We start from the raw sequence: 15369 nt of genomic DNA, 5'->3' as shown, positions 1-15369 counted from the left end.
CTTCACGAACCAGCCGCCAAGCCAGCTGAGCTAACTAAATTGAGATTGAAAGCTAATGGTGCTTTACTGTTAGTCCGTGTTCCTGACCTAGTAACGGTGAGGTGAGGGAGAATTGACGTGGGCCAGTGTGTCACGGGTAGGGGAATGGAAAATTTGGAGAGCCAACCAGACGTCCATTGACTTTCTGTAGCACTGGAAAATCCCAACTGCAGGCAAGAGGGAGCAGAAAATGCCTCCGTTGGTTCCTGCAGCTCAACTCCATATAGAGTCATAAAGGTTTACAGCACAGAAACAGCCCAACTTGTCCATGCCAGCCAGTTTTTACCACTAAGCTAGTCCCGATTACCCACATTTGACCCATATCCCTCGATACCCATCTTACCCATGTAATTGTCTAAATGCTTTTTAAAAGACAAAATTGTACCGGCCTCTACTACTCCCTCTGGCAGCTCGTTGCAGACATTCACCACCCTCTGTGTGAAAAAAATGCCCCTCTGGACCCTTTTGTATCTCTCCCCTCTCACCATAAACCTATGCCCTCTAGTTTTAGACTTTCCTTCCTTTGGGAAAAGATGTTGAACTATCTACCTTATTTATGCCCCTCATTATTTTATAGACCTCTATAAGATCACCCCTAAGCCGCCTACACTTCAGGGAAATGAGCCCCAGTCTTTCCAGCCTCTCCTTATAACTCAAGCTATCAAGTCCCGGTAGCATCTTAGTAAATTTTTCCTGCACTCTTTCTAGTTTAGTAATATCCTTTCTATAATAGGGTGACCAGAACTGTACACTTGGAATACTGTATAGCCTCGCCAATGTCTTGTACTATACAATAGCCCATTGTTGTGAACACTGGGTGAGGGGAGGGAGGGGGGGGGAGATTCGACTCCACTCTTTTACTCATTGCTCCTTGGGTTTATACATACACAAAGCCGCTTGAGTACGGCACTGGAGAAGGTCTGGAGAATGGAACGGTACCTAAGACAATGACATAGCAGCAAGCAGCTTCAGGATTGGCTTTATGCTTGAGCCAGTTTTGTTTGTTTGTTGGCCAAATTGAAGTGGACAGGGTTTGACTGAAACTTAACTGGATTCACCCAGCCAGTGTCACCGAACACAAGCGCTGCCACATTGAAAATAGGAGAGGTTTGTAGAGTATTTAGACAATGATTATAAATCTGTTTGAAATGTACTGGAGTCCAAGTATTGTTTAATCTACCAGGAGAATTGAGTGGATTAATAATGGTGATCTCAGGCAGAATGAGCAGTGTTAATGCTGAATTTAGGGCTTCATGTGCATGCTGGTGTAAAGGCCTGATCCCCATTCTCCTGAGACCAGCAGTGTGCCAGTAACGTTCAATGTTATAAACAAATCGAGAATAATAAATTGACAGGTGCTGAAATGGTGCTGCCATCTGTCAGTAAAAGGCTTTCTTAATTTAACGTGTTTCTCCTTTAATTATGTAGAGATTGGTCCCACCAATCTTGCCTCCAGTTATGGTCTCCAGTCTGTGCCATGTTGCTGATCTTGGCCGGGTAGCAGTGTGAGTGACAATCTTTCTTTCTGTCCTGACTGGGCCTTGATTTAGTATGTCATCCAAAAGATGGCTCCTCCAGCCAAGCGGAACTCCTTCAGTACTGCACTGAAGGATTTTTTTTTTTATTCGGATGGCTGGGGAACAGTTTTAGTTTAATGTTCAGGCGGACAATCCATTCCACAGCTCATGCAGTGTGAATGGTTGAGGTGCCAACAGGAATGGATCTCTCCATTCCTGGATGAGTTCAGCTCCAACAATACTCAAGAAGCTTGACACTGTCCAGGGCAAAGCAGCCAGCTTGGTTGACATCCCTTCCACAAACATTCAGTCCCTCCATCACTGAGGCGCAATGGCAACAGTGTGTACAAGATGCACTGCAAGAATGCACCAAGGTTCCTTCAGACAGCACCTTCCAAACCCATGACTGCAACAATCTAGAAGGACAAGGGCAGCAGATACATGGGAACACCACCATCTGGGCATTCCCCACAAAGCCACTCACCAACCTGACTTGGAAAGGTATTGCCATTCCTTCCCTGTCGCTGGGTCAAAAACCTGGAACTCCCTCCCTAACAGCACTATGCGTGCACCTACACCACGTGGACTGTAGCGGTTCAAGAAGGCAGCTCACCACCACCTTCTCAAGGGCAGCCAGGGATGGGCAATAAATACTGGCCCAGCCAGCAAGCCTATTTCATTGAAAAAGGTCACAATTTAAGATCAGGAAATGCAGGGAAAACTCAGCAGGTCTGACAGCATCTGGGTAGAGGGAACAAGTTTCAAGTTAGAGGACAAGGTGTCATCTAGACTCGCAATGTTAGTGCTGTTCTCTCTCCACAGATGCTGTCAGACCTGCTGAGTTTTTCCAGCGCTTTGGTTTTGTTTCAGATTCCTGCATCTGCAGTAACTTGCCTTTTATATCACAATTTAAACTGTTCCTTAATCTGGATTGTGCAGTGAAGCTTGAACCAAGAGAGAATTGTGCAAATATTTCAACGTATTCTACATCATCTGCTTCCTGGGTCTATCCATGCCGCACACCCTCTGTATAACTGTAGTTAAATACATATATTTTCCACATGTTCCTTCTAAGTTTGACGCAAAACGTCCTAGAACTTTCTGATAATCCAAAAAGGTTAGAGTTCAGTTTGTCTGTTCTCTTGCAAATCCTGAATACTCCAACTTTTTTTTCATGGAGTACATTAGATCACAGTCTCTCTCACTCTGTTCTCCGAATTCCACTGCCGTTTGTTCCAGAGCCTGAATAGCCTTACTGTGGTATGGTAGTTAGAATTGTATAGAGTGGGTGTTGGGCAGACTTATAACCTATTGGAACTTGTTCTCTATCCTTGGTTTAGTATGTCTATACCTTGGTTTAGTATCTCATCCAAAAGATGGCTCCTCCAACCATGTGGAACTCCTTCAGTACCGCGCTGAAGGATTTTTTTAATATTCGGATGGCTGGACAAAATGAAAGCTCATGGTATTGGGGGTAACGTATTGAAGTGGATAAAGAACTGGTTGGCAGACAGGAAGCAGAGAGTCGGAATAAACGGGTCCTTTTCAGAGTTGCAGGCAGTGATTAGTGGGGTGCCACAGGATTCAGTGCTGAGACCCCAACTATTCACAATATACATTAATGATTTGGACGAAGGAATTGAATGCAATATCTCCAAATTTGCAGACACTAAGCTGTGTGGCAGTGTGTGCTGTGAGGAGGATGCAAAGAAGCTGCAGGGTCACTTGGACAGGCTGTCTGAGTGGGCAAATACTTGGCCAATGCAATATAATGTGGATAAATGTGAGGTTATCCATTTTGGCAAAAACAGGGAGGAAGATTATTATCTGAATGGTGGCAGTTTAGGAAAAGGGAAAGTGCAACGTGACCTGGGTGCCATGGTGCAACAGTCGCTGAAGGTTAACATGCAGGTACAGCAGGTGGTGAGGAAAGCTATTGGCATGCTGGCCTTCATAGCAAGAGGATTTGAGTAGAGGAGTAAGGATGTCTTGCTGCAGTTATACTGAGCTTTGCTGAGGCCACACCTTGAGTATTGCGTGCAGTTTTGGTCTCCTAGTCTGAGGAAGGACTTTCTTGCTATCAAGGGAGTCCAGCGAAGGTTCACCAGACTGATTCCTGGAATGGCAGGACTGGAGTATGAAGAGAGATTGGATCGACTGGGCTTATACTCACTGGAATTTAGAAGAATGAGAGGGGATCTCATAGAAACATCCTGATGGGACTGGACAGGCTAGATGCAGGAAGAATGTTCCTGATGTTGGGGAAGTCCTGTACTAGGGGTCACATAGAACAGTACAGCACAGCAGGCCCTTCGGCCCACGATGTTGTGCCGAGCTTCATCTGAAACCAAGATCAAGCTATCCCACTCCCTATCATCCTGGTGTGCTCCATGTGCCTATCCAATAACCGCTTAAATGTTCCTAAAGTGTCTGACTCCACTATCACTGCAGGCAGTCCATTCCACACCCCAACCACTCTCTGCATAAAGAACCTACCTCGGACATCCTTCCTATATCTCCCACCATGAACCCTATAGTTATGCCCCCATGTAATAGCTCCATCCACCCGAGGAAATAGTCTTTGAACGTTCACTCTATCTATCCCCTTCATCATTTTATAAACCTCTATTAAGTCTCCCCTCAACCTCCTCCGCTCCAGAGAGAACAGCCCTAGCTCCCTCAACCTTTCCCAGTCACAGTCTAAGAATAAGGGGTAAGCCATTCATGCTGACTAAAAAGGGATTTTAAGTTCCAGACAAATGTTTCACACTTCATTCTGGTTTTGTTTCCTGCCATCTACCTTTTTTTTTTAGGCTAATTCTGAGCGAGCTCTCACAGACCTGGAGACAGAATATAGTTCATTGTACGCCATTCTGGATGAGATGAAGGAAGACATGGTAACAAAGATCAAGCAAGAACGAGCCAGCAAAACATATGAACTGCAGGTAGGTTCTGTCATCCCAGCAAAGCAATAACTGTTGTAGTAAATGCTTAGTGTACCTTACACCATGCCAATGGCAGATGTCAATCGCACGAAAAATAAAGATGACAAAAGGAGATTTGTATTTATACAGTGCTTTTCATGGCACTGTACAGCTAGTGAATACTTTTTGAAGTGTTGTCAGTGTTGTAATGTAGGAAACTTTGCAGCTAATTTGCAGTCAGCAAACTCCCACATATAGCAATGTAGTAATGATGATCCATTGAGATGATCTACTTTTTCTGTTGAGGGATAGATATTGAGCAAGGTACTGGGAATAGCTTCCCTGATCTTTGGAATAGCGGCATGGAATTCAACTTTTGGGGCGGCACGGTGGCATATTGGTTAGCGCTGCTGTCTCTCAGCACCAGGGACCCGGGTTCAATTCCGGCCCTGGGTCACTGTCTGTGTGTAGTTTGCGCATTCTCCCCATGTCTGCGTGGGTTTCCTCCAGGTGCTCCAATTTCCTCCCACAATCCAAAGATGTGCAGGTTAGTTTGATTGGCCATGCTAAATTGCCCCTTGGTGTCAGGGGGATTAGGAGGGTAAATATATGGGGTTACGGGGATAGGGATGTTGTCAGTGCAGGCTCGATGGGCCAAATGACCTCATTCTGCACTGTAGATTCTATAACATTGGATCTTTCACATGAGCGGATAGGCAGTGTCTCAGTTGTTCAAAGAGCGGCTCCCCTGAAAATGCTCCCTCAGTGCTGCACCGGAGTGTCAGCCTTTATTTATATTTTGTGCTCAAGCCCTTTGGTCTAGTCCCAAGTCCTATGTTCCTTTCAGCCCTTCGAACCCACTCATTTATTCAGGAAGATCATGCCTGACCTGGTTGTGTCACACCTCCGCTTTGGAATCTGACCCATATAACCCTTGACTCCTTTATCAATCTAACTCTGTCTAACTTTTGCCTTGAATAAATTTAATAACGCAGCCTCCACTGCTTTTGGGAGAAGGGGCTCTCAATGTCACTTCAACCCAGAACCATGTAACTTAGACATGAACATGCTACCAACTGAACCATAGCTGCTGACACAAAGGCCTGTTGGCCAATCTTGGCCTGTTTCTACAAAATCTCATCACTGCAGTGGGAATGGTCACAGACGTACCAAGGCCCATTTGCTGCATCTGGTCCAGCATATTTTTTTTAAGTTTAAAGTTAATTTATTAGTGACACGAGTAGGCTTACATTAACACTGCAATGAAGTTACTGTGAAAATCCCCTGGTCGCCACACTCTGGCACCTATCCGGGTACACTGAGAGAGAATTTAGCATGGCCAATGCACCTAACCAGCACGTCTTTCGGACTGTGGGAGGAAACTGGAGCACCTGGAGGAAATCTATGCAGACATGGGGAGAATGTCCAGACTCCGTGCTGGGGTTTTATTTCACAATCAGACACCCCAGAGGGTGGTGAATGTGTGGAATTCACAACCACGGAATGTCGTTGAGGCCAAAACGTTTTCTGATTTCAAGAAGAAATTAGATATAGCTCTTGGGGCTTAAGGATATGGGAGGAAGGGGGATCAGAATATTGAATTCAATGATCAGCCATGAGTAAAATGAATGATGGAGCAGGCTCAAAGGGCCGAATGGCCTACTCCTGCTTCTAGTTTCTATGTTTCCTGCGGAGCTGAGATTCAATGCCGCTCCTTCGCGCTCTATCCAGTGAGAATGGGTCGTTCTCTTGCTCTATCCAGTGAGAAGGGGAAGGGATAAACGTGATAGAGATACCAGGCCGAGCAATACTCTCTAGCGATATGAAAGACTGTATTGAACTAAAGAATCTCAAGTTCCCTGAATGGAAGCACCCAGCTTTCACTCCACTCGCTAGCAGTATTGGAGCAAGAGCAGAGTGGAATATATACCTGTGAGAAACGACGTGCACAGGATTGTTCAAATGGGCCAGTCAGAATCATATACCTGTCCAAAAAGAGGCCTGCTCAATCGAATCAATAGGAACTGAAACCTCACTCAGAGATGTTGAAAAATAATAGTAGAAACATGGTGCAGACAGAGGCCATTCAGCCCAAGGTATCTACACCAGAGAAAAATGAAACTAGCCGACATTTGAATCCACTTTCCAGCACCTGGTCCATAGCCTTGTAGATTATAGCATTTCTGACGCAGATCCAGGTACTTTTTTAAATGAGTTGAGCATTTCAGCCTCAATCACCAACTTAGACTGTGAATTCAGGATGCCCAGCACCCCCTCGGTGAAAACGGTTTTCCCATGTCCCCTCTAATCCTTCTACCAATCATCTTAAATCTATGCCCCAGTAGGAACATACAGGATCTCTCTCTATCTATCTTGTTTATTAATGTCACTGCAGCTTGCATTTTTTTTGTTTCCTTTTGTTATTCCTAAACTCCAAATCTGCCTATTCTCTTCCTCCACCCCCCCCCCCCCCCTTCATTCAAGCTTGACATTGAGAGCTGCTGAGTTGTCACCTACTGTAACTTGCTTACAAGACCTCAAACCTCCACCTTCCATTTTGCCAATCTTTTTGCTTCGTCGCCACCTCAATATTTTTCCTAAGACTAATTCTGTTCTTTTTAAACCTTGGGTGGTGCGTGCATTAACTGTTTTGGCCCTTCACTTGGATTCTGACCAGCCTGTATGTCTGACCCTCTTGAGTGGTTAATGCGCCATCATTTCTGTTGGCGATCCCTGCGTCGGTATTGATTTCACATCTACCTTTCTCCCATCAGAATCAGCTGACCGTCTGCACCAAGGCTTTGGAGAGTTCAGAGGAGCTGCTGGAGTTTGCAAACCAGACACTGGACATGGCAAACTCGGATGGGTTGAGCCAGGTAGGTTGTTCTCCCTCCCACTTCGTTTAGCAAACTTCTTCTGCTTAATTCCCAAGAAATATCATGAACTATATGTGTCAAAAAATTGTTTAAATAATCTTTGTTTCTTAGTTTACAATAAATCCTCTCAGCATTAGGGATGGACTATAACTGACTAGTCGAATGGAGGGAAGCCAGATTTATTGTGTGCTGAACTTTATTGGGCCATAGTTTATTTTAAATTCTCAACTGTCCAATCAGCTAGCAGTATTAGAAATATAGAAAATAGGAGCAGGAGTAGGCCATTCGGCCCTTTGAGTCTGCTCAGCCATTCAATATGACCATGGCTGATCCTCTATCTCAATGCCATACTCTCTCCCCAAACTCCTTGATGTCTTTAAAGTCGAGAAATCTATTTATTTCCTCAAATTTATTCGGTGACTTGGTGTCCACAGCCTTCTGTGGTAGAGTACTCCACAACTTCACCACCCTCGAGTGAAGAAATGTCTCCTCGTCTCAGTCCTAAATGGTGTACGCGGTATTCCCCTTGTTCCAGAACGCCCCACCACAATAAACCAGGGGAAGCATTATTCTTTCCAGCCCTATCTGAATTTTATGTATTTCGTGGCAATACTGTGGCACAGTGGTTAACACTGCTGCCTCACAGCACCGGGGACCTGGGGTTCAATTCTGGCCTTGGGTGGTGTTTGCACGTTCTCCCCTTGTCTGCGCGGATTTCCTCTGGGTGCTCTGGTTTCCTCCCACGATCCAAAGGTGTGCAGGTTCGGTGGATTGGCTATGCTAAATTGCCCCTTAGTGTCCTGAAATGTGTAGATTAGATGGGTTAGCCTTGGTAAATGTGTGGGGTTACAAGGATAGGGCGGGGTAAGGGCCTGGGTAAAATACTCTGTCAGAGAGTTGGTGCAGACTTGATGGGCCAAATGGCCTCTTCTGCACTGTAGGGATTCTATGATTCAATGACATTCCCTCTCAGTCAATCTAAACTCCAATGAATGCAAGCCTAGTGGACCCAAACTCTCCTCATATGACAATGCTGCCGTCCCAGGAATCCCGCTGAATGGACTGCTGTTTACCGGTCTTCAGTATGGTGTTGGCTTGCCCTCTTCTGCTCCCTGTTGGGGATCTGAGCTGCACCTACTCAAGTGACTATTTTCAAACTGGAGTGTAAGTGGTGTCAGTCAACATCATTGGAATATTACAACTGAGCCCCAACCGGTTCTCATCAAGTGTCCGTTGATGGTCATTTTCCAACCACAATCCCTGGATAGGGATCAACACAATAGGAAGCCTAGTTGTCGTGTCACTGTTGACCCAAATATCAAGTCTTCCTTGTCTGTTTATTTCTGTTTCTTATTGCACAGTGCAGTTCCCAATGGATTCACTGGGACAAAAACTTTTTAACTCTAATAAAATGATTATGATTTTTTTTTCTCCCTAAAATGCCTGATTCCAGTACAAAGTTAAAAGTCCTGTGATATTTTTTGGGAGCTTGTGTTCTATTTGATATATATAAAGTCATGGACCAATTAAGCATCTTTTTTAAGATGCCCCCAATTGTGGAGGTAAAGAGAAGGCCACTAAATAGCCATGTATAATGGCTTGTGATGCTGCTCGGCATGTTTAGTAAGAAGTCTCACAACGCCTGGTTGAAGTCCAACAGGTTTATTTGGAATCACGAGCTTTCAGAGCACAGCTCCTTCATCAGGGATAGGGCGGGGGAGAGGGCCTGGGTAAGATGCTCTGTCAGAGAGTATCTGCTTTCCAGGAGCACTGCTCCTTCATCCTTCACCTGATGAAGGAGCACTGCTCCTTCATCCTTCACCTGATGAAGGAGCAGTGCTCCAAAAGCTCGTGATTCCAGATAAACCTGTTGGACTTCGACCTGGTGTTGTGAGACTTATTACTGTGCCCACTCCAGTCCAACGCTGGCATCTCCACATCACAGCATGTTTAGGTGATTGATTTAAAAACTGCTTAAGAAATGGGACCGAGAGAATTGGGAAGGAAAGGAAAATAGATGGCGACAAACAGCATTTAACACTTTCAGTTCTTGTTCAATGGTTTTGGTATCAGTAAGTCTCGATTTTCTATTGCTAATGGTGTTTGTTCCCATGTCACAATGCTCGGGAATGAACTAAACTGGCCAGTCTAGAAATGGCAAATTTCCTGGAATGGAGTTGCAATCGACCAAAGCTATGGACCAGTGGGTTGTGGCATGGAGTTCTACAATTACTGTGTTTCTATGCTGTTGTATTTTATGTTGTCTTTTGTTTGAATGCTTTCTATATCCACTGCAAGACAAAATGAATGGCTTTAATTCCAAAATGCCTAGCTCCTGCAGCTTCACTTGGCTGCATGGGTGTTGCTTGTGGCTGGTTTACTTGACAGCAATAAATATAAAAAATGCATTTGCATAACAGGAGTTTGTTCAATTGTGCTTATTTGCATGTTTGACTTTCTGCCTCTTCTCTCCTCTCTGCTTCAAAGGCTGCCAAGCAGATTAAAGATAGGTATTGTAAAATACTTTTTGATTACAATGCATGTTTGTATCCAGCTAACCTCAATTAAGGACCGCATGAATCTTTGGCCTGTCTGTGTTTACTAAACCACCTGCCTCATGTGTTGCCTGTCTTAAGAGTTAACCCTTTGCTGGGCCTCCATTCTATGTGTTTTCCGATCGACAATGTATGTAATCTCCAGAAGTTAATTTTCACAGATGTGAGGCAGTCACTTGATGCTGGGTACCACTGACCTTTAATCAGAAACATAGCCTATTTCGAGCCCGGGTGGCACAGTGGTTCACACTGCTGCCTCACAGCGCCAGGACCCAGATTCAATTCCAGTCTCGGGTCATTGTCTGTGTGGAGTTTGCACGTTTGACCCGTGTCTGTGTAGGTTTCCTCCCACACTCCAAAGATGTGTGGGTTAGGTCGATTGGTCATGCTAAATTAATCCTTAATGTCAGTGGGATTAGCGGGGTAAATACGTGGGGTTATGGGGATAGGTCCAGGGTGGGAATGTGGTCGGTGCAGGCTCAATGGACCGAATGGCCTCCTTCTACACTGTATGATTTTCATCTTTCCTCTTTCCAAAATGCTTTCTAATCAAACAATTGAACTATGACATGAATCTTGTGTTCCCTAAACAGTTGGACTTTGCCTCCTTAAAGAGACCCAGTTCTACTTTAATAGGGAATAATACATTAGACATTACGCTGGAGAACATTCCTGACTTTTTTTTTAATCAACTGACTTACTGGGAGCCACTGCCAGTAAATTCTCTTTATAATTACAAGAATTTGAGGGCCAAGGAAAGAGTTGTTGAATCATGCTTTGATGTGTTGAACACATCTACAATGAAGATTTTGATGCAGATTAGTGACTACAAGTTAAAGGAAGTAATTAGGTTTGAACTGGTAGACAGAGCCTGCAGTATGACTGCAAACTCTTGGATGTTGGCATACTCACATCGCAGGAGAATCAAAGTCTCTCGTACTAGTGCTTTGAAGCAATTGGACAGTCTGGGGGGTAGTAGGGAACAGATTTCTTGGTATTCCAAAATGTCCTGCCAGACAAATGCCTATGTATACAAGAAGTATTTACAAATCTGTTTGTATGGGGCGGCAGTGGTTTAGCACTGCTGCCTCTCAGCACCAGGGGCCCAAGTTCGATTCCGGCCTCGGTAACAGTCTGCGCGGAGTCTGCATGTTCTCCCCATGTCTGTGCGGGGTTTCCTCCCACAGTCCAAAGATGTGAATTGGCCATGCTAAATTTCCCCTTAGTGTCAGAGGGACTAGCAGTGCAAATACATGGGGTTATTGAGATAGAGCCTGGGTAGGGTTGTTGTCGGTGCAGATTCGATGGGCCGAATGGCTTCCTTCTGCTCTGCAGGGATTCTATGAATGGTTACAACACAGAAGGAGGCCATTTGACCCATTGTGCCCCTGCCATCTCTCCACAAGAGCATCTCAGCAAGTGCTGCTCACCCTTTTCCCTGTAGCCCTGCAAATATTTTTTTCCTCCGATAATTGTAAAAGTTTTTTTTTTCGGAGGAAAAAATATTATCGGAGGAAAAAATATTTTTTTCCTCCGATAATTGTAAAAGTTCCTTCTGATAGCCAGAATAGATCTTGCAACCAGCACAATCCAGATCCTAACCACTGGTTACATGAGAAGGTATTGCTCGTGTTTCCTCTTGTTCCTTGACTAATAACCTTAAATCAGTGTCGTCTGGTTCTCGATCTTTCTTCCAATGGGGACAGTCTCTCCCTATCTGTCCAGACCACTTGTGCTTTTGAACACCTCTATCAAATCTGCTCTTGACTTTATTTCTCTTGAGGAGAACAGCTCCAGTTCCTCCAACCTATCCAGGTATTTGGAATCTATCATCCCTGGAACCATTCCCTTAAATCTTTTCTGTAGCCTCTTCTTGTGGAATCTTTGCTATTTATGCAATCCTTAATAATGTGAGAACAGGAGTAGGCCACTCAGCTCACCTAAGTTTTTATTTATTAGTCACAAGTAGGCTTACATTAACACTGCAATGAAGTTACTGTGAAAATCCCCTAGTCGCCACACTCCGGTGCTTGTACGGGTACACCGAGGGAGAATTTAGCATGGCCAATGCACCTAATCAGCACATCTTTCAGACTCTGGGAGGACACTGGAGCACCCGGAGGAAACCCACGCAGACACGGGGAAATCGTACAGACTCCGCACAGGCAGTGACCTAAGCCATGAATCGAACCCAGGTCCCTGGCGCTGTGATGGCAGCAGCGCTAACCACTGTGCCACCATGCCATCCACTACTTGTCTTGGTTCCGTAACACAGAACAAAGAACAGTACAGCACAGGAACAGGCCCTTTGGCTCTCCATGCCTGTGCCAATCATGTTGTCCTATCTCGAACAACCACCTATATCCCTCTATTCCCGGCCCGTTCATGTGTCTATCCAGGTAAGTCTTAAATATTGCTAATGTGTCTGCCTCAACCACCTCACTTGGCGATGCATTCCAGGCCCCCCACCACCCTCTGTGTAAAAAAAAACGTTTCCCACACATCTCTACTAAACCTTTCCCCCCTTACCTTGAATTTGTGCCCCCTTGCAATTGTCATTTTTGCCCTGGGAAAAAGCTTCCAACTGTTTACCCTATCTATACCCTTCACAATTTTATAAACTTCTATCAGGTCACCCTCAGCCTTCATATTTCCAGGGAGAACAATCCCAGTTTATTAAATCTCTACTCATAGCTAATACCCTTCATCCCGGGCAACATCCTGGTAAACCGTTTCTGTATTCCCTCCAAAGTCTCCACGTCCTCCTGGTAGTGTGGCGACTAGAATTGGACAGTTTTCCAAATGTGGCCTAACCAATGTTTCATATAACTGTAACATAATTTGCAACTTTTATACTCGACGCCCTGGCCGATGAAGGCAAGCAAGCCATATGCTTTCTTCACCACTTTTTCCTGTGTTGCTACTTATAAGTTTCTGTGGACCTGTATTCCCAGATACCTGTGCGTCTGCTCCTGATGGTTCTGCCATTTAATTTATAGCTCCCACCTGAATTGGATCTACCAAAATGCATCATCTCACATTTGTCCGGATTAAGTTTCGGCTGCCATTTCTCAGCCCAATTTTCCAGCTTGTCTGTATCCTGCTGTATTCTCTGACAATCCTCATCACTATCCACAACTCCAGGAATCTTAGTATCATCCGCAAACTTGCTAATCAGACCAGCTATGTTTTCTTCCCAGTCATTTATATATATTACAACAACAGAGGTCCCAGCACTGATTCCTGTGGAACTTCACTAGTTGCAGACCTCCATTCAGGAAAAACATCCTTCGACCGCTACCCTCTTCTGTGGCCAAGCCAGTTCACCCTTGATCCTGTGTGATTTAACCTTTTGCACACTGCCATGAGGGACCTTCTCAAATGCATACTAAAGTCCATGTAGACAACATTCACGGCCCTTCCTTCGTCAATCATTTTTGTCAGCTCCTCAAAAACGCAATCAAATTAGTGAGACATGACCTCCCATGCTGTCTGTCGCTAATAAGACCATTCAATTCCAAATGTGTATAGATCCTATCCCTAAGAATCTTCTCCAACAATTTCACTATCACTGACGTCAAGCTCACTGGCCTATAATTACCCTGGTTATCCCTGCTACCCTTCTTAAATAACGGGACAACTTTGGCTATCCTCCAATGCTCTGGGACCTCACCTGTGGCAAATGAGGAAACAAAGATTTCTGTTAGAAGCCCAGCAATTTCCTCTCCTGTCTCCCTCAGTAATCTGGGGCGGCACAATAGCACAGTGGTTAGCACTGCTGCTTCACAGCGCCAGGGACCCGGGTTCAATTCCCGGCTTGGGTCACTGTCTGCGTGGGTTTTCTCTGGGTGCTCCGGTTTCCTCCCACATTCTGAAAGACGTGCTGGTTAAGTGCATTGACCTGAACCGGCGCCAACTGTGGCGACTAGGGGACTTTCACAGTAACTCATTGCAGTGTTAATGTAAGCCTTACTTGTGATTAACTTTACTTTAATCTGGGATAGATGCCATCTGGTCCTGGGGATTTATCTACCTTAATGCTTTTTAATACACCTAACGCTTCCTCTCTCATAATGGTGAATTGCTCTAGAGTGTTTAAGACACCATCTATCGACGTGTCCCTGTCCTTTGTGAATAGCAATGCAAAGTACGCATTAAGGATCTCATCCACTTCCTATGGTTCTATGCATAATTTCCCTCCTTTTGTCCTTGAGTGGACCAACTCTTTCCCTACCTACCCTCTTGTTCCTAATATATGTATAAAATGCCTTGGAATTCTCCTTAATCCTGCCTGCCAAGGACATTTTGTGACCTTTTTTCCTCCTAACTCCCTGTTTGAGTTCTTTACTTTTCCCTGTATTCTTCAAGTGCTTCCTCTGTTTTGCCTAGACATTATGTATGCAACCTCTTTCCTTTTTGACTAGACTCGCAATTTCCCTGGTCATCCACGGTTTCCAAATCCTGCCTTTCCTGTTCCTTCCTTTTCACAGACACATGCCTGTCCTGAACTCCAGTTAACTGCTCCTTAAAAGACTCCCACGTGCCAGATGTGAATTTACCCTCAAAATGCCTCCCAAACAACAGCCTCCAAATCCGGTTCCCCCAATTTAGCACCTTAACCCTAAGACAACACTTGTCCTTTTCCATGAGTATCCAAAAACTTAGGGAATTGTGGTCATTGTTCGCCACATGTTCCCCCGCTGCAACTTTGATGACCTGGCCGGGCTTATTCCCTAGTACCAGGTATAGTGTAGCCCCCTCTCTAGTCAGACTATCTACATATTGTTCCAAGAAACTTCCTGGACACACTTAACAAATTCTTCACTATCCGGATCCCTAGCTCTAAGGGATTTCCAGTCAATATGAGGAAAATTAAAGTCTCCCACTACAATAACCCTATTATTTCTACTTCTGTCCAGAATCTCCTTACATATGCAGCCTTAATATCCTTGCCTAACCAAGATCTATCAATCTTAGTTTTGAAATTTTCCATTGACCTAGCTTCAGTAGCTTTTTGGCAGCAGTCTCACTAGATTTTGTGTAAGGAATTGCTTTCTAACATCACCCCTGAACAACCCCACTCTAATTATAAGTTCATTCTGAACTCCTACACCAGAGGAAATATCAGATCCTTTCCCTATCCAATACTTTAATCATCGTAAACCTCAATTATCTCGCCCTTAATCTTCTCTCTTCAGGGAATGCAAGTCTATTCTATGCAATCTTTTCTCGTCATTTAACCTCTTTTGCCCTGGTGTAATTCTGGAACTGCTATCCAACAACTCCATAAAGTAGTCTTTTCATAGCAAAACCCAATTCAAGAAATAAACAATTTCTTCGATCCCAGCAAAGATAATCTAGATTTGACTTACTTTTATGATTGGTGCCCAACTGTGGTCCTCCAAATGGTTAGAAGCACTTTGGCGTTTTAATTGAGACTCAGCAATTATAGCTACTA

At 44.6% G+C, this 15369-nt stretch overlaps 1 protein-coding gene across 1 annotated transcript in view; it reads left to right on the top strand.

The window, feature by feature from the left end:
* fsd1 (fibronectin type III and SPRY domain containing 1) overlaps positions 1 to 15369 on the top strand; it is a 60751-nt gene that overhangs the window by 12822 nt on the left and 32560 nt on the right. The window contains exons 3-5 of the mRNA XM_078198755.1: positions 4370 to 4501; positions 7255 to 7356; positions 9844 to 9866. Coding sequence (XP_078054881.1) covers positions 4370 to 4501; positions 7255 to 7356; positions 9844 to 9866 — 257 coding nt within the window. The remainder of the gene's footprint in view (positions 1 to 4369; positions 4502 to 7254; positions 7357 to 9843; positions 9867 to 15369) is intronic.

This window comes from Mustelus asterias, chromosome 26 (assembly GCF_964213995.1).
Source record: "Mustelus asterias chromosome 26, sMusAst1.hap1.1, whole genome shotgun sequence".
Taxonomy (NCBI): domain Eukaryota; kingdom Metazoa; phylum Chordata; class Chondrichthyes; order Carcharhiniformes; family Triakidae; genus Mustelus; species Mustelus asterias.
Note: the sequence above shows the minus strand (reverse complement) of the source record. Positions and strands in the feature narration are given on the sequence as shown.